The sequence below is a fragment of the Phoca vitulina genome, unplaced genomic scaffold (assembly GCF_004348235.1).
Source record: "Phoca vitulina isolate PV1807 unplaced genomic scaffold, GSC_HSeal_1.0 scaffold41, whole genome shotgun sequence".
Taxonomy (NCBI): domain Eukaryota; kingdom Metazoa; phylum Chordata; class Mammalia; order Carnivora; family Phocidae; genus Phoca; species Phoca vitulina.
Window position 1 is genome coordinate 16,769,233 of NW_022589744.1, and position 27,314 is coordinate 16,796,546.

At 49.4% G+C, this 27,314-nt stretch overlaps 1 protein-coding gene across 1 annotated transcript; it reads right to left on the reverse strand.

The window, feature by feature from the left end:
* Window positions 1-248: 248 nt before the first annotated feature.
* On the reverse strand, window positions 249-27,308 carry WDR45B (WD repeat domain 45B). Its single transcript, XM_032429626.1, has 10 exons — window positions 27,119-27,308; window positions 20,978-21,052; window positions 15,314-15,415; window positions 11,552-11,639; window positions 10,388-10,482; window positions 7,806-7,996; window positions 7,118-7,203; window positions 6,103-6,204; window positions 5,210-5,331; window positions 249-4,812 (listed from the first exon to the last, which is right to left on the reverse strand). The coding sequence occupies exons 1-10, from the start codon at window positions 27,183-27,185 to the stop codon at window positions 4,706-4,708; spliced, it is 1,035 nt and encodes a 344-aa protein (XP_032285517.1). The 5' UTR covers window positions 27,186-27,308; the 3' UTR covers window positions 249-4,705.
* Window positions 27,309-27,314: the final 6 nt, after the last annotated feature.

Genomic DNA, 27,314 nt, shown 5'->3' on the forward strand with positions numbered 1-27,314 from the left:
AGACATATGTATGGGGCTCCTACTCAGAATAAAGAAAAAATATATTGGGGCGCCTGGGTGGCTCAGTCGTTAAGCGTCTGCCTTCAGCCCAGGTCATGGTCTCAGGGTCCTGGGATTGAGCCCCGCATCGGGCTCCCTGCTCAGCAGGAAGCCTGCTTCTCCCTCTCCCACTCCCCCTGCTTGTGTTCCCTCTCTCACTGTCTCTGTCAAATAGATAGATAAAATCTTTAAAAAAAAAAAAATCAACATCTGCACTATAAATTATACAAGGATGTAAGAAAAAATGCTCAAATGAGCAAGTAAGTTTTGCTAAGAATCAGAAACTAATTTTAGAACGGACCAATACATCTGAAATAAAAAAACATAGTTACAGGCTTTAAAGCAGAATGGGCAGTGATAGATAGGTCATTAGTTGTGAGAGTCAATGATAGATAACAATTACCCTATTAAAAAAAAAGGAAGAACTACTTTAAAAATATATGAACGGGTCTAATGACCCGTGAGTGAGACAACAGAAGGGGTGTTACAGACACGTACCTGATTCCCAAAAGGAGAGACACCAATAGCAGAATTATGTGAGCAAATAATGGCTGAAATTTTCACAAATTTGATGAAAGCCATAATTTTACAGATTCAGTAAGTTCAACAGGCCCCATGCATGATAAATATAAAAACCACATTGTAGTAATACCCATTTCCCAAGTTGTAATTCTGTAAAATAGTTACCATTTTGAAACCAAACAGAACACAGGAAGGACACAAGAAAAACTCAGGGCATCTTCCCCTCCAAGCTGGACAATGTACTGTCATTTACAAATAATCAAGTATGGACGCAAACGCATTCACGTGCCACCGTAAGAAGAGACGTTGGAGAGAAAAGACTGATTAAATCCTGACACACTCGTCCCTCAGCCCTTGAGAATCATTGTTAACTCCACCAAAATGCTTTTATTTTAGGCTATTATTCCAGATACTTTAAAGTCCATTTGGAAGAAAAAATGCTTCGTATCAGCAGGGCCACATAGCCAGAACTTCGTTCTTCGTTAAGTAGTGTTCCAAGTCGGTGGGTCAACTGATAAATGGCATTACAATAGGCCAACTGCATAGTTTTTCTGCCAAACCAGACCACTTTTAAGAGTGCTAAAATGCTAGGCCACCTGAGACCAGGACAGAGGTGCCAGGCCCAGGGCTGCCTGAGGTGTGAGCCCGAGTCTGTGCTGTAGGAAGGCAAGACCCTCGCCCCGTTACACGCTTGGGAATCACTTTCGATGAGTGAGCTGTGAAAACAGCCCATGAACAGTGCCCAACGAAACGTGCTGCTCTTTGTAATCATGAGCCAATACCAGAAACAATAAACATTCAAGATACAGACACAGCTGAGCAGAAACCCTCAAACTGAAATAAACACCAAGTAGAAAAAAGGACAGGGGGTAATTACTGAAAAAGTCCTTACAAACAAAACAGACAAAACACACCAATAGAGAAACAGGGAAAGACCTGAATAAGCCGTTTACAGGCTAAATGCAGATGGCCAGCAAAGGTGTTCCAAAATGTTCCACCTGCCGAGACCGGAGACCTTTAACATCAAAGATTACAGCGCCTGTGTTGGAAGCCGGTCCTGGTGAGGCTATGAGGTGGCCAGTGCTGGGCAGAGACACCGACAGAATCACAGCAGGGAGGCTGGCAGGTGTATTTGACAGGTGTGCAAATGTGTGCACGAGGATTACTGTTTCCTAAAGGTTTATAATAGCAAAAAATACAAATTAGTATCTTTGGGCAACTGAGGTATGTCCCGACATGTTCGTGAGTTTTAAAAAGTTGAACAGTCACTATAACGCTGCTGAAAATGAACCACCTCATCCCAGAAGGCAGAGGCTTTCCAGGAGCGGCCTTCTCCGGAGGTGGCAGCTCCGGGCGATTCTGCTTCCGACTTTTGATTCTCTCATCTGTTCTTTCCTACTTTACGACTTTGTGAACTTTGTAAGCATTCTCTGATCCATTTCGAGGATCAAAATTTTGGTACAAGTTCCCCAAGTGTTGTCATCGATCCGATGCCTGTTACAGAAATAACGGAAGGGAGGTCAGGGGCCCACCTCACGAAACCATCTCTGGTGTCTAGAAGCTTGGTAAGGATGTCTGGTCACAGGAGCTGCGGAGGGCTGGTGACGTCTGGTGGCAGAGCGGGGAGTGGGCCCCTGGTGGTCCGGTGTCACCTGCAGGCCCAGAGGGGCGAAGGGCTCCTGAGAAGGATGCACCCTAACGGGACAACCGAACCTGGAGGGTGAGGAGGCTGCAGCGCGCCGAGGCGACTCTGTCTCCCCGCGGCGTGGAAGGAAGGGCAGGTAAGAAGGGCTGGAGACGCCTCCCCATCTGTCAGAGAACTGACAGGACAGCCTAGTGAGCACTGCCTTCCCAGCAGGAACTGCACGTTGACACTCACACCTGGTGCCCAGCCCAGCCGCCAAGTGGGGGCCCCTGGGGGGAGAACTTGTGTGTCTGTGTCCCTCTGACGCCCATGCTCAGGGCCGGCAGGACGCAGCCACGCGAAGAGACGGAGACAGCGGCCCCGGCTTCCAGGAACCCCCTCTCAGAGCTTTGAATCAATGGTTATGTTTGGAGAACAGTGTTTGGCTCTGCTCCACGTGAGCCCTCAGAAGGTTTGCCGGACAGTGCACCCGTGCTGGGGACACGGCTCCCCCCGCCACCTCCCTAGAGGGGAGAATCGAGGTCACAGGCACGGGCCTGGGTGGGCGCACGGTGTCTGATTGTCTCAGCCTTCCAGGCCCTCGACTCGCTGCATGGGGCACGTCCCGGATGACAAGTGGGGCCTTCACCATCCCAAGGGGGAAACTCCAGGGCACACACCGCAGCCTCCCGCCCGACCGCGTGGCTCTGCAGCTGCCAAGTCGTGCCCCTGGGCAAGGGCTCCCCCCCTGTTTTGTCACTTTATGGAGGAGGCGAGGTCGCAGCCGGCGCAGCAGAGCCAGGACCATGCTCTCACCCTGGACTCCAACAGGGCATGCCAGAACATTCCTGGGTTTCCGGGTACCGCCTCTCCGCGCCTTCCCCGCCAGCCCTACCAGCAGTCTCCACGCACGGCGGCAGCTGTGCTTTCTCACACAACTTTTCTCCTAGTTTGATGTAGAGCTGGATACACTAGAGGGACTGTATTCGGGGAAAACTAGTAACTGTACGAATGTGAAGGGTCCCCCTCGGCCCCGATGCATGGTTAGGGCTGACGTGTTAGATGAGTCACCACAACACTGGCCGGGCACGGGACAGGACACAGGCGCCACGACAGCGGGCACAGCGTGCCCAACAGAGCATACACACCGCTAGTGAACGGCACGCCCTTCAGCCCTGCCCACAGGCGGACGCCAGCCCTGGGCCCCCGCCCCCACACAGGCAGCCCGGAGTCTGGCAGATTCCAAAACTAGGGTTTGGTTTTGTAACACAATTCTTCTCCCTTGACGGATACAGAGTACAACAAAATTAGTCACTTTTATTTAAAAGAAACATTACAAATAAGTGCAAAATTAAATTTCATGATTAAATACACACCAAAGTAACATGCATACTTTACACTGAAATCCACACACAAAGTTAGTTGATTACATGACAGAGAGAACTGGCAGAACCAGGAGCTGCCGCCGCAGACTTTCAAGGTTTACAACCTGAAATCAAAACCATACAATTAGGCTTCTGTAAAAGGAATTTAAGAAAACGGAATACGTACCTCTGGGAGTACTAACAACACAGCCCATAACCTGTTTTAGCCACCGATGCTGGGAAACGTCATCACGTGCCTTCCCTTCTCAGAATGCTAGTGAGCGGCTCTGAGCGACGACGGGCGCGGCGGCTGAGGCTTCCCGCTCCTGCCCCGGGGTCCGGCCCGGCCGCTGCAGTGCCCAGCCCTTCCCTCCACATCCTCTAAATTAAGTGACCGTCTCCGTGTTACTCTGCTCCCTACACACAACGGGGAAACTCAGGAGACCCGCGGGGCACACGAAGCGCTCTGCTCGCCGCGGGCGACGCCAACAGCTCCGACAGACAGACAGACAGACGGGGACGGCCGCGCCACAGGCCCGGGAGACCAGGACGCCAGCTCGCAGGGAGACGCCCAGCCTAGGCTCTCTGACGCGGCTGTCTCTTTGCGTCATGTTCAGAGGGGAGAAGGAGTTCCTTTCTCCTTTTCTAAGGCAAGCTGCTGGTATTCTGGTTCTATTTAAAAATCTGGTGTAATGCAAGAGCTCGCATTGACACATTTGCTCATTTCCCCATTACAGACTCAGTAAAAATGATGGAATCTATTGCCAAAACAAATTTCTATTTGTCCATCCTTTTGCCAAGCCAGTCCCTACATGTGCACGGAGCCCCCAGGTGCACGGGGAGGCGCAGGTGGGAGGGCAGAAGCTAGCGTCAAAGCTGAACTAAAGGTCGCGGGCCAGCAGTTGGGCCCCGGGCGGCTCAGAGCCACTGAGCGTCTACACTGCCTTGATGAGGATTCGTCCTTTAATACTGGAAATGGGAAGCCCTGCTCAAGAAAACAGACAACCACAGAATGGCCTCAGGACCAAGGTCCCTGGGCAGTCCTCCAGCCGCTGACCCACGAGGCCCACACCGGCACCCGCCCCAAGAGTCTGAAGGGCACACGCAGCGCTTCGGGGGTGGCCGGCTGTGGGTGCTGGTTGCACTCCCGGTGGAGTCACAGCTTGTCATCGGTCATTTCTAGAAACTGTGCGTAGACGTCCCGGATGCACTCCCCCTTGGGGTTGAATAGGAATTTGTAGTAGCTGCCGTCTGCACAAATCGCTGAGACAGAAGGAGACCATTTTACTCACAGTGTTTCTCCCCTCAACGTTAACAGCAAGCAGACCTCACTGAGCTGAACTGTAAATGGCCTCACTCTGGGCAGCGACCCAGAGTGAACATGGGTGACAAGGGACCGCCCCCCATTCCTGACTGAGCACACGCGTGGCCAGGAACCCCAACTGCTCTGGGGTGGTGCATGTATTCGACTTATGTGTGGAGGGGAAAAACCCTGTCTGGTCATCAGTTCAAAAACCAAATGACATGCCCCCACAACTTCCTGGGAAACCCTGGAGGGCAGGGGGCTGACGTCACCCCACACGGCTGTGCAGACCCCCGAGTGGATCCCCCGGGCCCCCAGGAAAGCGAGCACGGGGCCGCCAGCTCAAGGACCACTTACCAATGACGGCATTTGGCTCTGTTCCAAAGGCACAGATGCATGGAGAGCCTGAGGGAACCTGAAACTTGGAAAAACTCCACTTGGAACTGAAGTACTTTGGAAGGAAACTGGCTGAAGCCAGACTGGGGGGGGGGGGGGGGGGGGGGGGGGGGGGGGGGGGAGAGAAAAGGCAGTTACGTCTCCATAACGAAGGTGAAATAACACAGCTCTCTTTCATTTGGCCTGAGCCCAGATACTTTAAATTCTATATTTCCTTTTAATTTTATTTCTCACATGAAAAAAACAAAGTGCTTAAAGTGGCTTCATGGTAACCCCAGAAACCACCAGCACCAGAAGAGGTAGAGGTTTCTACTGTGACTAAATTACTTTGCTAAACATGGCAAACATGAGGACAGGCACTGGGGTTCAGGTCCGAGTCCTAAATCACAGGAAAGGTGACTGGATCCTAATCAGACTCTGTCTAAGGAGCTAAAGACGAGGCCAATAACGATGCCCGTTTTCGCATCAGATACCGTGGACCCTTGAGCAATGAACAGGTGAGGGACACCAACCCCCTGCAGTCGAAATTCCGTGTATAACTACTGACTCCCCAAAAATTTAACTCAGGGCCTACTGTTAACCAGTAACAAATGGTCAATTCACACCTCTTCTGTACATTTTATGTACCACACATCCCATATTCTTACAAGAAAGCTAGAGAAAAGAAAATTCTAAGGAAGAGAAAAATATGTTCACGGCACTACCCTGTACCACGTGTCCGTGGCCCGTGGACATCACTCCTGTGCCGTGTGAGGGTCAGCCGTGCCTTGTCACACAACCCAATGAGCGACTGTGACTTTACACCGAATGTGCCTGAAGGAGGGGCTTAGTGCTCTTAACTCTGGGAAACCTACCTAGACTGTTTATTCCTTTTTGGATCTTCAGCAGCAAAAATGTGCACTGTGCCGTGGTCACTGGACACGCAGATGAGGGAAGCGTCCGGATTGAAGTTAATGCTGCAGAGAAATCAGATGAAGCTCTGGTCTCATGTGGATGCAGAGGGGCCCGGCCCCCAGCCGCAGCACCACGCCGCTATGTGAGCTGGCGCCTCAAACCCTGGCCTTCTCGAATTCCAGACAGCAATTGTTAGCACCACCACCCTCCATTAATCAGCCTGCAGTGCTCTCCATGGAACCTGAGGGTCCACACTGGGCAACAACCCAGCGTGCCACAGCAGGGCCCCTCCCTGGGTACACTGGTAAGGCTGGGTACCCGGGAGGGGAAGGGACTTCCTGTGGACCCACCCTGAGGCTCTGGGGTCCCTGAGGCCAGCTCTACATGCCAGTCAGGTGATAAAACTCCTCCCCTCCAACGCCCCTGGCCCCTGGAGGTGGGCATCACTGGGGCTGGGCAGGCCCCCACTCTGGCTGGAGGGGCCCTGCGAGGAGACGCAGGGGAGAGCCCCCACAGGGCTCCGCAAGCACATTCAGTAAACACACATGTTAATGACATGTTTATCACACAGACCCAAATGCTGCGGGCACCTGGAAAGGCCACAGGCGCCAAGAACGAAACCCGCCCAAGCAGGGGGTCCAGCAGGGCAGGGCTGCGGACCCCGAGGGATTACAGATGAGCCAACAAGGTCTCTGCTGTTTGCCTTAAAATACCACAGAAAAATCAGCTGGAGGAACAGTGGAGAAGAAATAAAACTGGCAAGTACCGACAAACATGGAGGCAGGGTCAATGGTAGTTTGTTACAATCTCGTTAACTTTTGTACGTGTTCCCATAATAACGATCTATAGTCAGTCATAATAAAACAAGCTGACACCTGACCCTCTACAGCAGGAAGGGGCCCTGATTCTCCCTCAGTCACACGAGCCCTGTTTGACTCAGTCACTCAGGGGACATGGGGGTGGGGGGCTTCTTACCAATAAATATTGGCTGCTTGAGATCCTCTTCGTAGTTCCTGGATTAAATGCCCTGATGAAGTATCAAATATTCTTATAAGGGTCCCCTTTGAAAAACAGTGAAGTGTTTTATTATCATTCACAACTTTTTAGTTTTTTGAAATGAATATTATACTCACAAACCCATCAGTCCATACAACCCCTTCCCAACTCGCCCACATCATCTAAAACTCAACTTTTCCCTCCGTTGTACCCGAGAGTTAAGGTGGTGGCTCTCTGGCCCAACAGCACTGGGTAGGAGCCAGACCCCTGGGTGCCAGCCCTCCACTAACCCCCTGCACCTACTGCCCCGGCAGACGCCTGAGAGAACCCGCAGCCTGAATGGACGTGTTCCTGGGGGGTTGTCAGTTCTCTGTCTAGAGCAGTGACATCTTCATTGTAACTCCCATGGCCGGTTAGAAAAAAGCACAGTGACTCTATTCTGCTGCCAAAAAGATGAGGCTTCACCAAGTAAAATGACTTTTCAACGGTCTGTGTCAACTACGACGTGATTCCCAAGAGAAGGTGGCGAAGAACCCGTGAGCAGTCAGAGCCCACAGGGGAGGGCTGGTTTCCGCGGGGCCCGCACGCTAAGTCCTTGGGAGCGCAAGGGCCCTTGCGAGGGCGGCCGGGGCGGCCGTGCAGCTGTCACGGGAGGACACGCACTTACTTTCTCAGATGCGGTTGCAATTCTTGTTCCCTGCAGGTTGAGAGCAATGCAGCTCAGGACGCCCTCGTGGGCTGGAATGTCCACGGGCGGCTTCTCGGTGCTGGCCAGGTCCACGAGCTGCACGTGGCCCGTGTGTGTGCCCGGGAAGGCCAGGAGGGAGTTGTTACTGTTGGGGCACAGGACGCAGAGGCCTGATCGGAGATGGAGAGAACCCATCAAGCACTCACGACTGTCTAAAAGCCTCTGCCTTACCCAAACAAAACCTATTGTCTGTCCTCTAGCTCACAAGAAAAAAAAATAAGACTTACTCATGTGTTTTAATTTTTTTTTTTTTTTAAGATTGTATTTATCTTAGAGACAGAGAGGGAGAGAGAGATCGTGCAGGGTGGGAGGCAGAGGGAGGTGGAGAGAGAATTCTCTCAAGCAGACTCCATGCTGAGCCCAAAGCCCAACGCAGGGCTCGATCCCATGAGTCTGAGATCACGACCTGAGCCGAAACCAAGAGCTGGATGCCGAACTAACTGAGCCACCCAGGTGCCCCCTAGGGTTTTCATTTATATCAGAATCACAACATCTTTTCATTGTAAAAGGTATTAGAAGGCCAGACAAGGCTAAGTCCTGGGAGACTGAGACTGCCTCGTAACTGGAAACATTCACTGTCACATATCCACCTTCCATGGTGCCAGCCACTGAGAATACAAAATTGTGAAATACAAACACTCCACTAACAACTGCACAAAACCCCAAATACTTAGGAATAAGTCTGACAGGGCCTGCACCAGACACGGGACCACAGTGTAGAAGGGAACCAAAGTTCTGATGGATGGAGAGCTGATCTGAGCCGACCTACTGTGGTCACGGCTGGGGTGTACTTTGCCTGCAGGGTCAGTCCGGTCCGATCCAAGTCTTCCTGCAGGCTTTATGAAACAGCGGACAAGCTGACACTAGACATCCTAAGGAAAGGCAAGGTCCTAGAATAGCCAAAAATTTTTTGTAAAATAAGAACATTAGAGAACTTACACTACCTAATTTTAAGAATTATTTTAAAGCTCTTGATACCAAAGCAGTATGGTATTGATATAAGGACATATCACTGGAACAGAAAAGAGAGTCCAGAAAAATCTTACACTTACTTGATTAAAAAAAAAAAAAGTACCAAGATAATTCATTGCAGAAAAAAATAGTCGGATATTCATAAAGAAAAATACCAATCTGGGCCTTTGTCTCATGCTATACACAAAAAAATAGATTAAAGACCTAACTTAAGATCTAAAGCTTCTAGAAGAACACATAAAAGAAAATCTTTGTTTTGCAAAAAACCACAGACCCACTGAAAATATCTGCAAAAGTGATAGACAAAGGGCCTTATCTAGAATATACAAAGAATTCTTACAAGTCGGTGAGAAGATAAAGTTAAAACAGGAAAAGACGTGAAGACACCTCATAAAAGATGTTTGAGTGGCAGCAAGCACATGACCAGATGCTCAACACCGCCAGTCCTCAGAGAAATGCAAACAAAACCCCAGGGACATACCAGTCCCAAGGCAACACCCCACGTTCAGAAGAGTGACAATACCAAGTGCTGGGGCAGGGATGTGCTGCCATCCAGCCCTCCTAGGTCACTGATGGGGGTGCAAGAAGACACCACCATTTTGGAAAACATTTGTGAGTATTTTATAAACATGGGCACATCATGACAATATGATCCAGCAGATGTGCTCTTCAGTATTCACCCAAGAGAAATAAAACAATTCCTCCAGGCAAAGACGTGTCTGTGAACATTCACAGCAACTTCTGTTCATAACGGTCCAAACACTGGAGTGCATAAACAATTTGGTATATCCATACTATACAGTATTACTTAGGAATAAAAATGAGGAAAAGAATATATACATAACACATGGAGGAACCTAAGAAATATTAGGCTAAGAGGAAGACCGCAAAACTTGAAGGCCAGGTGGGGAAAGGGGCCACCTGGAACTCTTTCCCACTGTGGGGGTAGTTTCACGGCTGTTTACAATGACTAAATATATCGAACGATATAGTTAAAATGAGTGAGTTTTATGTATATTACAGCTCAATAAAGCTAGAAGAAAAACACTAAAAATTTTAAAAAGAAATTGAGGTGCTATAATGAGGAACAAAGTCACATGCAATCCTTGCTCCGAAGAAAAAGGGAATGAAACCCCTCAGAACTCAGTGAAAACACACAACTCCAAGGTCGCCCAAGGAGCTCCTGAACGGCTGACGACGACAGGGGGAAAGTTTCCTCGTTCCACCCCCCCACCCCCGCGTGGTAGGAGGGGGGTCTCAGCCACTCCCTGGCAGACCAGGTGCTGGTGAGAGCAATGCGGCCCAGAGAGCTCGCCCAGGAGGAGGTGGAGGGCACCCAGGGAAAAGGGTGTAGGAGGAAGAACAAGAAGCCTGTCTCCGTCAGAGTGCCCCCAGTGAGTCTCAGGACCCATCTGACCACGGCAGTGCCACTCAGAGACCTGCCGCAGAGGAGGGCACCCGGCACCGGTCTCCACCCGGACGGAACATCAAAGAGCCAACTTCCATCATTACTCCTCTGCATTTCTTACCTTTAGGATTATAGCAGGTTTCAAAGACATGCAACTGATGGGGATTATGTGTGAACGTAAACACCTTAATCATTGAGTCCAAAACAACCACAATTCTGCAAAGAAAAATACACAATCAGAATTCCTATTCCCAAAAGCAAAACTCAAGCATTTTGTGATTTTTGTTCTTATTATTTTGAAACTTAGAAACAGTCCAAACAGCACAAGCAGAAGGATCATTCTTGAGTCAGAGCCCCACAAAGGCAAGGTCTCTGGAGGTCACCCATGAGCCCCTGGGGGTGTGGCAGGCACTGATGGACAAGCACCTCTCACCTGCACACCTGGGTACAGGCTGACTAACGGACCTTCCTGAGGTTTAAGGATATTTTCATCAAATATTTCATCTAGAATAAGAACCAAGTAGAGTACATGGAGCAGAAAACAAAGAAATTTTCTTTATATACACTTTTAGATATGTCTGGATAATTTAGAAACGTTGGAAACTGGAAGGTCCTTGGATTTGGCTCTAGGATTTGATTAGGGGCCCCTAACAATCAACATTACCGGAAGTCACAAACCTAAGAATGCAGGTATGACAGTCCCCTATTCACATTCACCTTGTTCAGCATCTTTGCCCCTTCCACAGCGGAGTATAAGATGTAAATCACACCAAATTAAAATCCAAATTAACAAAACTCTATCTTGCTGAATGTACTAGTAAAAACTTCTGTTCTCCTAAACACCACGCTAGCAACGGCTGAGAGAAGCCTGCTACTTTCAACAGGTAACAGCAATGCCACCTTCTCACTAAGGAGTCTCCGTATCTTCCTTTACCTTCCAGCTGGTAACATTTACTGAGGCAGCGCGTGGCAAAGCTGGACCGAGAGTGAGGAAGGCTCACCCCTCGTGTCCTCAGCGGGAACCTGCTGGATGGGGACCGTCCTCTGAAGGACTGAGGACCACTGAGCGCTGCTGCCAGGCACGTCCACTGACAAACTGCTTCTAAACGATCCGTGGAAGCCCATAAAACTCACGCCTTCTTTGCAGCAATACAGAGAATCGCATGTCCTTTGGGTCATAAACTACAATCATCACATCTGAAGACATGATTTTCCCAAACATGTTTCTTCCTTCAATATGAAAGTATTTCAGCCGTCTTCAGAGAAACTTAGATAGTAAACCTACCGATCTCGCCGCAGCTTGACTGCTTTGACTTCTGTAGAAAATTCTATTTCAATAACAGTCTTCTTCTTCAGGTCATCCCAGATCATCACTGAAATTTCAGAGAGAGCTTATGGGCACAACAATACACAGCCTGTGGGGCCTCGCAGAAGGGTCCTGACCTCATGAATCTCTGACCAGGTGGAGGTATTGCTCTCCCACTGCCCAGTCTCAGACCCAAGGGACACGTGCAGCCCACCCCTCGCAATGCTGTCTCTGAGAGCAGAGCGCTCACCCGCTCCCTCCCCGCTCTTCCCTTCCAGTACCCCAGCCCAGTCTCCCCCCACCACACACACACACACACACACGCACGCACGCACACGCACGCACGCACGCACACCTCCTTTCTGCCAACCTCGCCTAGCTGTCAGGCAAACTTCTCCCCACCCCTCTTTCCTCGGTTTCACCTGCCTGAGCCAAAAGCAAGCCTAACCACAACTACTGCTGGAGTGCTAGAGAGACACCTGGATCAAGAAAAAAGAGGCTTCAGTTTTAATGGATTAAAAAACCAGGGCTGGGGATTACTCTCAACCCCAGCCCGACTGTTCTTGCTCTTCTTTGGTCTCACTTTGCTGCTCACACTGCAGTACTTTATGAAGCATTAATAGTTTGCATCCCGAGGGCTGAGAAAATTTACAGATAACCTTTGAGGATGAGGACGGCGAGCAGCACTGAGCTGGGGGAGAGGTGTGGGGGAGGGTGGTATCCAAATATTTTCTATCTTCTGCATCTTTCTCTTACAAAGCTGTCTAGGAAGAGTGTGAGGTGAGGGAAAATAAGCTTCAGCAGGTCATGGGCCAGGTGACCAAGGGTGGAAGGCAATGAATGTCTCCCCTAAAGGTCCTGACACCATGATCACCAAGAGTCCTGGAGGTGAGATTTAGGGGTAAATTTTGCCAGAATGGACTCAGTGACCTCAATTTCAAATCAAAAGATAACAACACCTAAGAGAACTACCAAACTTTTATTTTTATAAAATTATTTACTATCGAAGAGATTAAAATTTATAACCATTCAAAATGAAGCAGAGAATTCTGTTGTTACTCCTTTAAAATGCCATCTCTGATAAATCTCTTCATTCCCAAGTCCCTAAAGTGGTCTAGCATGTTGGTAAGTGGGACAGAACCTCAGTCCACAGTCACCTCACTGAAATATAATAACCTTCTGGGCAGAGGACACATACACTTTTGAACTTGTAAAGCAGTTCCCAAGTAAACTTTCTCTGGCTCTGCAACCTCACACCAAAAAATCTGCAATTCAAAACAAATGTAAACTGGCCCAATCCAGACAGAATCCCAAAGATGAGCCATGTCAAGGGTGTCACAAATCCAAGTGAACTCTATTTTCAGAAATTTCTGGAAACAGCATGATGGAGCCCCAGAGCCAGCAGCTCGAATTCTCACTCACAAAAGCAAAGTGACCAGACACAATGCCCCGGACAGAGAGAAAAATCCACAGACCTGGGGTGACCTTCAGCTCCCCGTGGTCTCCATGGGCTGCAAGCCACCATCCTGGTGTGCTGGAAATTCTACATGTATACCCAGGATTTGGCATGTCTGTCTTTTAATACAGTTCCCGATAGCAAAAGGTACATTCACTAATTCTGGACTTCTTCTTTTGTCCTCTAAGCTCCTGATTAAGTAAGAAAAGGCCTTTTGGTGTTGCCTGAACAGCGTGTGCAGCCGTAGCTGGGACTTGCCTCGTTGCACTGTGATGACCAGTGTCCTCGAGTCTCATTTTACTGGTTTTCACAAACCGAAGACACTAGCTTCTCCACATTTCAACACCGTGTATCTTAATTTATAACTATTAAAATATTAAGAGTAAATTCAAGCAGCAATTTTGACATTATTGAAAAGCCACAGTGCCACAGGAAGGGCCAGGCTCTGGACTCTCTTTCCTCTTCAGTGATCAGTAACATGCTTCAAGGCAAAGGCTGACCCAGCAGCAGGACGTGTGCCCGCCCCCAGGCAGCCCAGGGAAAGGAATTATTTTATTTATTTATTTATTTTTTAAGATTCTATTTATTGGGCGCCTGGGTGGCTCAGTTGGTTAAGCGACTGTCTTCGGCTTGGGTCATGATCTCAGAGTCCTGGGATCGAGTCCCACATCGGGCTCCCTGCTCAGCGGGGTGTCTGCTTCTCCCTCTGACCCTCCCCCTCCTCATGCTCTCGCTCTCTCTCTCTCTCTCTCAAATAAATAAAAGATTTTATTTCTTTATTGGGGGGGAGCATGAGTGGGGGGAGCGGCAGAGGGAGAGGGAGAAGCAGACTCCCCGCTGAGCAGGGAGCCCTACATGGGGCTTGATCCCAGGACCCTGAGATCATGACCTGAGCCCAAGGCAGACGCTTGACTGAGCCCCCCAGGCGCCCCTGGAAAGGAGTTCTAAGTAGGCTCCATGCTGGGCTCCATGCCCAGCGTGGGTCTCGAACCCACAACTCTGAGATCAAGACTCAGATGCCCAACCGAGTCCCCCTCTCCCCCGGTGCCCCCATCCCTGCACTCTGAGCATGGTGGCCTCTATGTGGCTTCTGGATGGCCTCTCTCAGAACTTCTAAGCCACAGGCCCTGCTGGCAACGACCCAGACAGCAGCCCAGGCTTTCTGCCCTTCAGCCCTGGTCGTGACAAGCTGGAAGGGTCCAAGCACACCACTGCAGGCAGTCCCACTCCCCACCCCCACTCACACTGTCCACCAGGCCCCTCTGAGAGCTGCACGCCGGGGCCCCAGAGCCTGCCAGGGATCATCCAGGACCCTGCACCTTTCTGTGCTCACCTGACTCCCCTCTTTCCCGATGCTTTCCCGATCACACCCTCAGCTGGTATTCAAAGTCCCTGGATCTGTCCTTACCCATCTCCGCAGCCCACCTCCCCCCTCTTCTGGTGCTCTACCTGCTTCCACGGATACCTGGGTTTACAGGTATCAGGTGTATACACACTGTGGCTGGTGAAGCTTTTGTTTCTCCCCTACTTTAGAAGCCAGACCTTTTACCCCACAGTCTCTCTGAACACACACAGATTTATACACACATACCAAACACAATATTCTTAAACCTAGAGCCAACATGGTTTTTTGTTCTACGTGGCAACCAAATCAATGTTTCTGTGAGTCAATGGCTCTTTGTAGGAAACATAACCTTCCTATACCTTGCTTTAAAATGAACACATAACATTTATGATACCAACCCACAGTCGAATACTCAGAACAAAATGGGGTCCAGAGGCATGGCATGCCCCGTTTAGCCAACATTAATTGAAAAGCACGTGCTTGGGCGCCTGGGTGGCTCAGTCGTTAAGCGTCTGCCTTCGGCTCAGGTCATGATCCCAGGGTCCTGGGATCGAGCCCCACATCGGGCTCCCTGCTCGGCAGGAAGCCTGCTTCTCCCTCTCCCACTCCCCCTGCTTGTGTTCCCTCGCTTGCTGTGTCTCTCTCTGTCAAATAAATAAACAAAATCTTAAAAAAAAAATAAAATAAAACATATTTTAAAAAAAATGAAAAGCACGTGCTTTATGTCGATGGGAACAGGTGACCCTTGCCACACACTTTTTCTCCTGGGAACAGCAGGGACAAGACTTTCTCTCTGGATGCCTCCTGTCAGTGACTGGTCCTTCATACTCCACAGGGCCACCAGGGAAGAGCAAATGTAGCCACAAACACCAAGACACTCTAGAAAGTTCCAGACATTATAACATGGAAGGCATGGTCATTAAGCCCACCATCACTTTACCTTTGTTGGGGGGGTATTTTGGCTTTTTCCCACCACCGACTAAAGCTAAATAGTTGCAGCGAAATAACATTTCAACATGGCCAACTCCTCCTTCCAGAAATTCTGAAATGATATTGAAAAAAAGTTAGTATGTATATTTTGCAATTTAAATACAGAAAAAAGGGAAAGGTAACACTCAGCATTTGACTTTCATCAGCGATCTATACCTGACTACCATCAGCAATGAGACTGCCAGCTGGCCAGGAAAGAGGAAGAGCCGTGGGCTTTGGACCTCCCTCAGCAGCCTGTCCTCATGAGCTGTGTTCCCCAGGTATAAATGCTGAGCACCCAGCACCCTAAGAAGCCAACATACCAAAATGTATGAAAACTCCTATTTTAAGGGGTAGCAAAATCTCCAAGCTCTAAGAAAGCATGCTAAATGCTTTAACGTAAAAGCAGAGTTCATCACTTTAAACACCTCTTCCACTGGCTTGAAATGCTCAAAAATGTTGGTGAATTACGTTAAGAGGAAAACGTCAGCAGATTTTCAGATGTCCTCCATGACAAAAGGAAGACCAACAATGCTCATTCAGGGAAGGTAATGGAACCCGGTGAGCAGTTTGGGGCTCAGAGAAGCGAACCCCACTCTGGATGGTTTCTGCTGCAGAGCTGGACCACCCATCCTGTTCTCACCAGCTCTGCACTCTGGTCAGCAACGACCGGAACTCCTGGCACAGGGAGGGCACAGCAAAGGGCAAGTGAGGAAGCAACACCTCTGAAAGTTAGAAGTTAAATGAAGATCAGCCATGGCCATTCAAGGTGATTCCAAAGTTCATCAGCTGGCTCTGTGAGAAAAGTAGATTCAAGGCTTCATAGAAATGCTAGAAAGGACTAACTATCAACTTGACCCTTGGGATTGAACTGCACAAGTCCACTTATAGGCAGATTTTTTTCAATAAATACAGTCTGATACTGTAAATGTATTTTCTCTTAACGATTTTCTTTTTTTTTTTTAAGATTTTATTTATTTATTTGACAGAGAGAGACACAGTGAGAGAGGGAACACAAGCAGGGGGAGTGGGAGAGGGAGAAGCAGGCTTCCCGAAGAGCAGGGAGCCCGATGCGGGGCTCGATCCCAGGACCCTGGGACCATGACCTGAGCCGAAGGTAGACGCTTAACGACTGAGCCACCCAGGCGCCCCTCTTAACGATTTTCTTAACAGTATTTCCTTTTCTTGAGCTTTATTGTATGAATATAGTATATGATACACATAACATACAAAATACGTGTTAACTGTTATTAATAAAGCTTCTGGTCAACAGTATGCTATTAGCAGTTAGGTTGTTGGGGAGTCAAAAGTCATACATGGGGCGCCTGGGTGGCTCAGCTGGTGAAGGATCTGCCTTCGGCTCAGGTCATGATCCCAGGGTCCCGGGATTGAGCCCCTACATGTGGCTCCCTGCTCGGCGGGGAGCCTGCTTCTCCCTCACCTTCTCTCTCTGCCCCTCCCGCTAGTGCTCTCCCTCACTCACTCTCTCTCGAATAAAATAAATAAAATAAAATCTAAAAAAAAAAAAAGTCACACGTGGATTTTCAACTGCAGGGTGTGTGTGTGTGTGTGTGTGTCTGTGTGTGTCTGTGTGTGCGTGTGATCGCTCCTAATTCCCGGTTGTTCAGGGTCAAGAGCAATATATTTATACAAGCATCTGGGGTCTTCCAATTTTTTTCTTTCAGATAAAATCCCTTAGGGCGCCTGGGTGGCTCAGTCATTAAGCATCTGTCTTTGGCTCAGGTCATGATCCCAGGTCCTGGGATCGAGCCCCACGTCGGGCTCCCTGCTCGGCGGGAAGCCTGCTTCTCCCTGTCCCACTCCCCCTGCTTGTATTCCCTCTCTCGCTATGTCTCTCTCTGTTGAATAAAATCTCAAAAAAAAAAGATAAAATCCATTAGGTATAATTGATGAATCAAACAGTATATGTGTCTGCATAAAATGAACATATTTTGCCAAATTACCCTATAAAAAGATTCTACCAACCTAAACTGAACCACTGAGGTCATGAAACAGGCCATGGAATAGTCTGCTTCTCCACAGCCAAACCAAAGCTACATGCGAATGTGGGAACACCACCCGTCATGACAATCCGCTCACCCCCTCCACCTCACATGCTTCCCATTTCTCTCTAGTCCCTTCATCTTGGACATGCTGGGGTGAGCCCAGGAGCATGAGGCCCATCACACAAAACGAGGATCAAGGCCCCCAACATACCGTTAAGTCAGGTAGGCTGCTGGACTGGGTAACATCAGGAATCGTGCACAACAGGTCACCTCTTTTTTTCCAGACACTTAGTGTGTCACACGAAGGACCCTGCCCGTCTTATTCATGACTGTATCCCCAGCCCCAGCGCAGCACCAGGCGCTGGAGGCACCGACCACCGCCCAGTGGGCTCGGGAACGCACAGCCCTCACCTGCGTCCCACCTCAGTCATGTGCTGTTCTCTCTCGGTCTCTGTGTCCTCTCTACTTCCCCACACGTGGCTGCCAATGTCACATGTGTGAGCACTGGTCATGGGGAGGGAAACATGGGTGACACGAAGACAGGGGAAGGCCTGCGAACCCCTCTGCCCGCCTTGCAGGCCGGGCCAGCTCACTGAGCAGGGGCTGTACAAGTTCTCATCACCTCTGCACCGCAGAAGAATTGGTCTCTAAATGAAAAGGGAAATTAACTTTTTATGAGTATTCCTTGTTTCTATAATCACTGGATGTCATATTTTATCTAAACGTATCATTCTCGAACCTTCTTTCCAGCACACGCTCAGATGTGAGTCCAAGTCCTACACATGGACCCCACAGGCTGCCATTGCAGGCAGTCTTCCCTGGGGCCTCACAGCTTTCTGGGAGTGCAGCAGAGCTGCATGCCCACTTCAAGTGTGATTAAGATGCAGGACCCTCAACGCCTGGGAGGGAGTTGGGAGAAAGCTGCCTCCAATGGCTCCCAGTCCTTGCCGGCGGTGGGCACACCTGGGAGAGGCAGCTCATGGCCAATCCCACCTACTCAGTGCCACGGTCACACTGGAGGTAACAGGGCCGACAGCCCAGATCTGGGGGTGACCACGGAAATGCAGGCACACTTCCTTCCTCCTCATTTAGGAAAGCAAACCGCCAAGATAAAACAGGAACAAGATCCAGCCTGTTTTCTGTCAAGTTGTAAGTTGCCAGAAATTAACAGCAGACCAACCTACAAGTGCACAGGGGCGGATTGCTTAAAATACACCATCAAAAAGCACAGCACGGCCCCACCATGATCCTTTTCAAATTCACTCCAAGCTAAGCTTAGGGACAGACTGCCCCAGACCCAGTTAGGCTGAGCAGCAAGAGGAAACAATACTTGCTCTCAGCATGACAATGGCAAACCCTCTGGAACTTAGACTTTTAAATGCTTCTTGTCTAACGTATTTTTTTTTTTAGATTATTTATTTACGAGAGAGAGAGAGAGAGAGAGAGAGAGAGAGAGAGAGAGAGAACGAACAAGAGAGAGAGAGAGCGCGCGTGCACACGAGCAAGGAAGGAGGGGCACAGGAAGAGGGAGAAGAGGATTCCTTGCCGAGCAGGGAGCCCGATGCGGGGCTCCATCCCAGGACGCCGAGATCATGACATGAGCTGAAGGCAGATGCTCAACCGACTGAGCCACCCAGGCACCCTAATGTATTTTTAGAAAAATCCTGAGTTTGTTATAAACATATCATTAATTAGGAAATAGCTGTCAATATATTGCTAATGATTCAACTGGAAACTAAGCCTGTAACTCCTAAATTTCTAGGTCACTTTATTTTATTTATTTATTTAAAGATTTTATTTATTTTACAGAGAGAGACACAGCAAGAGAGGGAACACAAGCAGGGGGAATGGGAGAGGGAGAGCAGGCTCCCCGCCAAGCAGGGAGCCCGATGCGGGGCTCGATCCCGGGACCCTGGGATCATGACCTGAGCCGAAGGCAGATGCTTAACCACTGAGCCACCCAGGCGCCCCGTCCCTATGTTATTTATTTGTCAGAGAGAAGGAGAGCACAAGCAGGGGCAGCGGCAGGCAGAGGGAGAAGCAGGCTCCCCGCTGAGAGAGGAGCCCCATGTGGGACTCAATCCCAGGACCCTGGGATCACGACCTGAGCCAAAGGTAGACACTTAACCGACTGAGCCACCCAGGGGTCCCTCTAGGTCACTTTAAATAAAAAGTATTTGCAAGTCAAATTGTTTCAAAGTATTTTGTCACTATTTATCCCTATAAAGCAGAATTGTCTTAATTCACTAAGCAACCAAAAAACAAATACAAGGCAGATTCTCAGAAGACTGACAGGAGACTCCCGTCATGGCCTGAAGCACTCACTGACCCACTCTCTAAGAGCACACGGCTGCTGGACTGACAGATGATGAAGGCACAAGCTTACACAGCACTTAATATGTGTGCCAGGCACTAATCTATGTGTTTTAAGCATTCTAATTCACTGATCTTCACGATAATCTTAGGAGGCAGACGGTTATCACCTCCCTTTTACACAAAGAAAGTGAGGCCAAGAGAAGGTGAGGAACTTGCCCCAGGTCACACAGCAGCCTGGTAAGGGGCAGAGTCAGATTCCACCCAAACAATGTGGGCCAAGAACCTGAGCCCTTAACTACCGGCTACACTGTCTGTGTCTAATAAATGCAAGTTACACACCTCAATTTACAAAGTCAACTCCTAGACGTAAAGCACCACTTACTGTTTTATACACCAGGGCTGTTGTACAAAGACTGCACTTGACAAAGGGGTTTCACTGCAAAACATTTCTGAAAGTCCCTGATGCTGGGTTATTAGTTGTGACAACGGAAGGGGGCTGTTCAGTGGAGCACCGGGATGCAGTAACTTCCTCTGACAGAAAGAAACAGTTCCAGCATCAGAAAATATAACTGTGCACTGAGTAAAAACCAAAACCACAACTACAGAAAGAAAAAGGATGTTTCTCATTTTCTATGATTTATCTGAGATTTGTTCATCTGTTGGCAGTGCTTAATTCTCCAAGTAAGTAAAGAGAGGAGACACCAAAACCGTAAGAAAAATACCTTGGGGGAAAAGTAAATTGAAAACAAGTCTACCTGTAAAATTTACCAATTTTTCCTGTCAAATGGCAAAAGGATCACCATTATTTTAGTATTATCAATAGAAGTCCTGATTCCACTTAAGAAGCTTTTGAAAACTTGCATTCCCCGAAAACGTAACTTAAGACACTGAAATATGTAAACAGAAGCAACTACAATTTATTGCTACAGATGATATTTTCTAAGTGGTCATTTATCAAGAGTCAAGAGTCCCATATACTGAATTAAACCCATCACTTGAGTTCTCTACAACTTCACATTCAGCAGGAAGAGAGAGAATGGCCTGCACCACTACCCCGTGTTCTCCCGTGGCAGCTAGCGACAACTGAAGACATGGCAGAGACACATGACGCTTCAAAGTTCACATCCACCGGAGAAATCAGAGCCGGGCCACGCCCACTGGGTCAGCCCTGCACCCCGTCTAGGCCAGCAGAGGGCCATGAACCTATTTACTTCTCAAAACCAGGACCCCGCCCCCCCACAACTGTGAGATAAAATGCAGATTCTTTGAAGTCTGGAAAAAGGGAGAAACTACGAAATGTCAACTACTCTTACCTTGTTTCTCTTTTTCTTTTAGCGGATCGGTGTTATAGACTCGGAATCCGTTTTCCATCCCACAGGCAAAGCATCCTTAAGTGTGAAAGCGAGAGAAAGAGACACACATTAATCCACAGTGGGATGTCAGCTAAGGGCCCCAGGGCCCAGAACAGCCAAAACAAGGGGTCTGGAGAAAGCAGACTTTCCTAAGAGCTCTTGCAGAGGCTCGGACAACACGGTGTGGTGTGCTCCGCCACAGCTACCCTCCTGGGGCTGCTAGTGAACGACGTGCATACCCCGGCACAACGTTTTCGGTCATCTAACGTGAAAAAGAGCCTTTGGAGTCACTCCAACTTCCTCCTGCAGGGCCTTTCTCTGGCATTCCTGAACTTAATTCCACGAGAGGGGTTCACCAGCTACCTCCACAAGCCATTCTGCCACTGCACATTTCCCTCAACACCTGCCTCTTGCTAACACTCACCACTGGCTCCCCCATTCCTTTTTTTTTTTTTTTTAAGATTTTATTTATTTATTTTGACAGAGAGAGAGAGAGAGACAGCGAGAGAGGGAACACAAGCAGGGGGAGTGGGAGAGGGAGAAGCAGGCTTCCCGCCGAGCAGGGAGCCCGATGCGGGGCTCGATCCCAGGACCCTGGGATCATGACCTGAGCCGAAGGCAGACACCTAACGACTGAGCCACCCAGGCGCCCCTGGCTTCCCCATTCCTAACACATCTCTCGAGTGCTGTCTGTCAGACACCAAGATCTGGAGAGGCAATGACAGAACAAGAAAGTCCATGCCTTCCGGAGGACAGCTGCGAGCCAGCAATCCCAGCAAGTGTGGCCACAGCAGACCGGGGAGGGAGGGGGCGGGGAAAGGCTGCTGCAGGACGGCCTTCCAGAAAGTGGCCTGAGGTCTCCCATGACCTCCCCCGACCTGTAAACAAGCCTAACCTTGAAACCTCTGTCACGGTCACACACCAGGTTGTTAATGGTCCAATTAACATCCACCAGAACAGCCAAAATGGTGGAAAACGCCAAGTATAAAGCAGGTTTGGAGGGAACTCTGAACCTGCCGGTGGATGGCGAACCAGTGCCACCAGCCTGGAACGCTGTTTGCTTGATCCACTACAGCTGTCAGCTCTACCCCTCGGTGCGTAGGCCTTACAGAGATGGCCACACAGGTTCGCCAAGACACGCATTACAAAGTTCACAGCAGCACTCTTACACCCTAATAGCCAAAAACTGGGAACCCACCCAAATGACCCCCGATGGCAGACTGAATTAATTTTGATATAGTCACACAGGAAACCACTGTGCGTCAATGAGAATGATCTACAACAATACTCGGCAATATGGAGAATGTCCCACAAACGTGACGTTGAATAAAAAAGCCAGGAACAAAAATAAAGTACAGACACAGGCAAAACTAATCTACACCACGGGAAGTTAGACTGGACTGTGGCAGTGATGGGAAGGAGCACCGGGCGGCCAGGTGTGTTCAGTTTCTTCACCTGGCTGCTGCTGGAAGGTGTGTTCAGGTTGGAAAATCCATCAAGCTGAACACTTAGGGCTTGTGCACTTTTCTGTAAGTATTGCATACTTCAATAAAAAGAAGGAAAGGTATTACGAACACCAAAGGTTGGCAACCACTCTCCAAGAAGTCTAGGCATCATCCTTGCTATGTTCACACAACTTATTCCCACAGAGGAAGCCCCAGCCCAACAGATGGGGACCCCACAGGGCCCTGGGCTGGCTGGGGGGGTGGGGCAACAGGGCCCTGGACTCACTGGGGGGCTCTCTTCTATACACGGGCACACCTTGTTCCATGTTGCTTCACAGACCCTGTGCTTCGTCCAATCGAAGGTTTGGGGCAGCCCTGCCTCCACCAAGTCTATCAGCACCATTCTCCATAGCATTTGCTCACTCACATCTGTGTGTGACATTCTGGTAATTCTAGCAAGATTTCAAACTTTTCCATTAGTAGATTTGTTATGGTGATCTGTGATTAGTGATTATAACTCACTGAAAACTCAGATGGTAGCTAACATTTTTTAGCAATGAACTATTTCTTAATTAAGATGTACAGTGGCGCCTGGGTGGCTCAGTCGGTTGGGCATCTGCCTTTGACTCAGGTCATGATCCCAGGGTCCTGGGATCAAGTCCTGTGTCGGGCTCCCCACTCAACGGGGAGCCTGCTTCTCCCTCTCCCTCTGCCTGCCACTCCCCCTGCTTGTGCTTTTTCTTGGAAATAAATAAAGAAAAAAATTTTTTTTTTAAGATTTTATTTATTTATTTGAGAGAAAGAGAGAGAGACTGCGTGTGTGTGCACGCACATGAGCAGGGGGAAGGGGAGAAGGAGGGGCAGAGGGAGAAGGAGAGGGACAAGCAGACTACCTGCTGAGTGTGGAGCCCCATGCAGGGCTTGATCCCAGGACCCTGAGATCATGACCTGAGCGGAAGTCAGACGCTTAACCGGCTGAGCCACCCAGGTGCCCAAAGATCTTAAAAAAAAAAATTAAAGTACGTACATTTTTCTTTAGACACAATGCCATTACACACTTAACACACTGCAGTACAGTGTACACATAACTTTTATATGCACTGAGAAATGAAAATATTCATTTGACTCACTTTATTGTGATAGTCTCCAGTGCAGTGTCTCTGAGGTGTGTGTGTAGAGACGACTCCCATACAGCCCACGTGCAAATACTACCACCACCCCCTACCCCCTTTCCCCGTAGCTACAGTGAAGTGGGCCAAGGACAGGAGTCTGTGGCCTCAGGTCTTGGTCCAGGCAGGATAAGCAGGTATATACACAAAGGGTACATACTCAAAAATTTGAGTTTCCCAAGGGAATAGGAAAAAAAAAAAATAGGCAGCTAAATTATAGAAATGTACATCTCAACACTTAAGAGTCTTGAAGACCACCGTGCAAATTATTTTTAGAAGACAAAAGTTTGAACATGTGAGCAAATCTCCTTTTAAAAATGATTTCTTGTACATCTGAAACAAATGTAACATTGTGTGTCAACTACATTTCAACTAAAAAATTTTATTTTTTTTTTAAGATTTATTTATTTATTTGAGAGAGAGAAACAGCATAAGAGGGGAGAGGGTCAGAGGGAGAAGCAGGTTCCCCGCTGAGCCAGGAGCCCGATGTGGGACTTGATCCCAGGATTCCGGGATCATGACCTGAGCTGAAGGCAGTCGCTTAACCAACTGAGCCACCCAGGCACCCTCAACTAAAAAATTTTTAAAATAAAGAATGATTCTTAGGGACACCTGGGTGGCTCAGTCAGTTAAGTGTCTGCCTTCGGCTCAGGTCATGATCTCAGGGTCCTGAGATGGAGCCCCGTACTGGGCTCCCTGCTCAGCAGGAAGTCTGCTTCTCCTTCTCCCTAGGCCTGCCACTCCCCCTGCTTGTGCCCTCTCAAATAAATAAAATCTTAAAAACAAACAAAGAATGATTTCTAAGCAAAAGTTGCAACGAGTGTTAAAAATGCTGAAGAGGGGCGCCTGGGTGGCTCAATCAGTTGAGCGTCCAACTCTTGGTTTCAGCTCAGGTCATGATCTCAGGGTCATGAGATCAAGCCCCACGTCCACAGGGCTCCCCACTCAGCAGGGAGTCAGCTTGGGGTTCTCCCTTTCCCTCTGCACCCTCACCCCTGGCTTGTGTGCGCATGCACACTCTCTCTCTCTCAAATTTAAAAAACGCTGAGTAGAAATTAAAAATCAGTATAAGTAAAAACAAAATGTAATAAACTCAATCATCTAGCATAAATTTATAGAGAATTTAACCTAAGGGTAATCAGAAGTTTAAGTATAAAAGCATATTTTTTTTCCTTCAGAAACACTTACTTTACCTACAATTTGTTAAAATGAAACGAGCTGGGCTCACAGAAGGGTATTTTTCAGACAATGGAAATATGGCCTTTTAAGAGCCACAGCTGTATTTTATTTTATTTATTTCTCAAGAGAGGGAGAAGATCCCAAGCAGGCTCTGCTGGATCTCATGACCCCGAGACCACCACCCAAGCCAAAACTAAGAGTCGCATGCCCAACTGACCGAGCCACCCAGGCGCCACACAGAGCTGTATTTTAAAAACAATCTTTGATAAAATCTTTATAAAAATATAATAATCTTCACTGGTTTCTTAAATAATCAGCATCATTATGAGCCTCGAATACTGTACTGAAACTTAATTCAAAGATTCCTCACTCAGTATCAAGGCGGGTATCATAAGAACGAATCTCTTGCATTAAATGACTTCAAGTCACTAAGCTGCTTGCGTTTGTAAACACAAAAGGTATCATAAGTTTTTATAGTTACCTCTCCCCTCCCTTACTACCAGCTAGCCATCTCTTTCCACTGAAAACATATTATTTTTTTAAAGAGTTTATTTATTTATTTATTGGGGGGGGACGACAGAGGCAGAAGCAGACTCTCCACCAAGCAGGGAGCTCAACTCAGGACTCGATCCCAGGACCCGGGGATCATGACCTGAGACGAAGGCAGATACTTAACTGAGCCAACCAGGCACCCCTGAAAACATATTTCTTAAGGAGTTGTTATATCACTGTTAATTCCTTAAAGAGCTTTCAATTATTATCAAACCCATTAAAAAACTTACTGCCCTCCTCTGGTAATCAAACCCCAAAACGTTCAGCCACATAATTGCCCAATGTCCAACATCTGGCCCCAAACTCATACCTCACTCATAAATAACGTTCTCCCACAATCCCCGCAGTCCGGCCCAACCAAAACCACCTTCCGTGGCTCAGCCCACGGCACCCACACCCTTCCCAAACTTCCCCCGCGGCTAACTGCCACCTCCTCCGAGAACCTGGCCCTGACTGACCTCCAAGGCTGGAAGGAAACTTGCCCTCTTCCAACCACATGAAAACCTCCTTATCTTGGCATGCCTCTTTCTACCTGCCACCTTGTTATCTCGCCTATGACACCACAATCAACACCTGTGGGCAGGTTTAACCTATCCTTCGGAGCACAGCACAAAGTAAACACGCCAACCACAGCTAGGCAGCCACTGCATTGTCTATTTAAAATTATCTTCACAAATGCGCGACCCTACAGCACTACTCGGATGCTCTTCAAAAACAAAACTTCCAAAGCGACCACGTAAGAGCTCTTCAAGTCTGTCCCCGAACAGCAGCTGTCACCCCCTTTCTCCCCAGGGGGGAAGCTAGTAACCGTGCAGTGGAGAGGCAGCTCTGCGCCCCGGGCCTCCCCGCCCCTCCCGGCCCCTCCCCTCCCCTCCCGCATCCTGCTGGCTTTCCCGGACGTGGCTCCAAGAGCGGTTTAAATCACCCAGGGTCCTCAGCTGGATTCCAAAACGTGAAAATAAAATGCCATTTCCCCCAATGGCATACTCAATAGTCAAGTCCTTAGAGGTCCTTTGGTTTCACTGAACAAGAACAAAAAACGCTCAGGGAGTTCAGTGACACTTTCTCATTAAAACCAACGCAACAGGCGAGGACCTACACCCAACTAGGTCAGTAGGCCTGCGGGACTCGTCAATAAAAAGTCTAAGTACGCAGCTGAAAAGAAACTCAAGTGTTTTCCAACTCAACTAGAGCTTATCCGCCGAAGATCCTAAACGGGTACAGGAAAAAAAGCGGAGTTTCGAAGCAGACCCCAGTATAAGCCGCGGGGAAAAATCCGATTATCGTCGAACCCGGTGAGAGCCCGCGGAGGAGGGCTGACCGAGTGGATGCAGCCGTCGCCCCGAGCTCCAGGAAAGTCCGGAGGCGAGGGACCCGCCCCGACCTCGGCCCACACCCCCCGCCCGGAGTGGGAGCGGCGCCGGCAGGGCCGGGGCGCGAGGCCAGGACAAAACTGGGGGTGGCACGGTCAAGGGCCGCCTCGGGGGGAGGGTGTGGTGGAAGGTGTCGGGGAGAAGAACCCGCCAGGTCGCCAGGTGTTGGGGGGCGTCCGGGGAGGGACCAGGCCGGGTCGGGAAGCGTCGGGGGAGGGGCCGAGTCGGGGGGCGCCGGGGGGAGGGGCCAAGCCGGGTCGGGGGAGCGCCGGGGGGCGTCGGGGGAGGGACCGGGTCGGGGGGGGCGTCGGGGGAGGGCCGGCCCGGTCGGGGGCTCCGGAAGAGGCCGGGTTGGGGCCCGGGCGCGCGCAGGGGCGCCCTCACCGTGGTCCTGGTTGAAGCCGGCATAGAGCAGCCCGTTGCCGTGGGGGTTACACGGCAGGAGGTTCATGGCGCCGCCGCGAAGGTCCGCCGCTCCTCAGCGCCGCATGCCCTCGGGGAGGCCGGGCGCTGCGGTCCCGTCTGTCCGGCGGAGGCCGCCGCGCCGGAAGCGAGGGGCGGACGTGCGTGCGCGCGCAGC

What these genes read in the sequence shown, in the direction of transcription:
- WDR45B (XM_032429626.1), bottom strand. Translation starts at nt 27,185, where the DNA reads ATGAACCTCCTGCCGTGTAACCCCCACGGCAACGGGCTGCTCTATGCC. An exon ending in AAAATACCCCCCCAACAAAG is followed by an intron (nt 11,640 to 15,313) that starts GTAAAGTGATGG and finishes CTGAAATTTCAG; the next exon opens with TGATGATCTGGGATGACCTG. An exon ending in AAAAGGAATAAACAGTCTAG is followed by an intron (nt 5,332 to 6,102) that starts GTAGGTTTCCCA and finishes CCCCCCCCCCAG; the next exon opens with TCTGGCTTCAGCCAGTTTCC.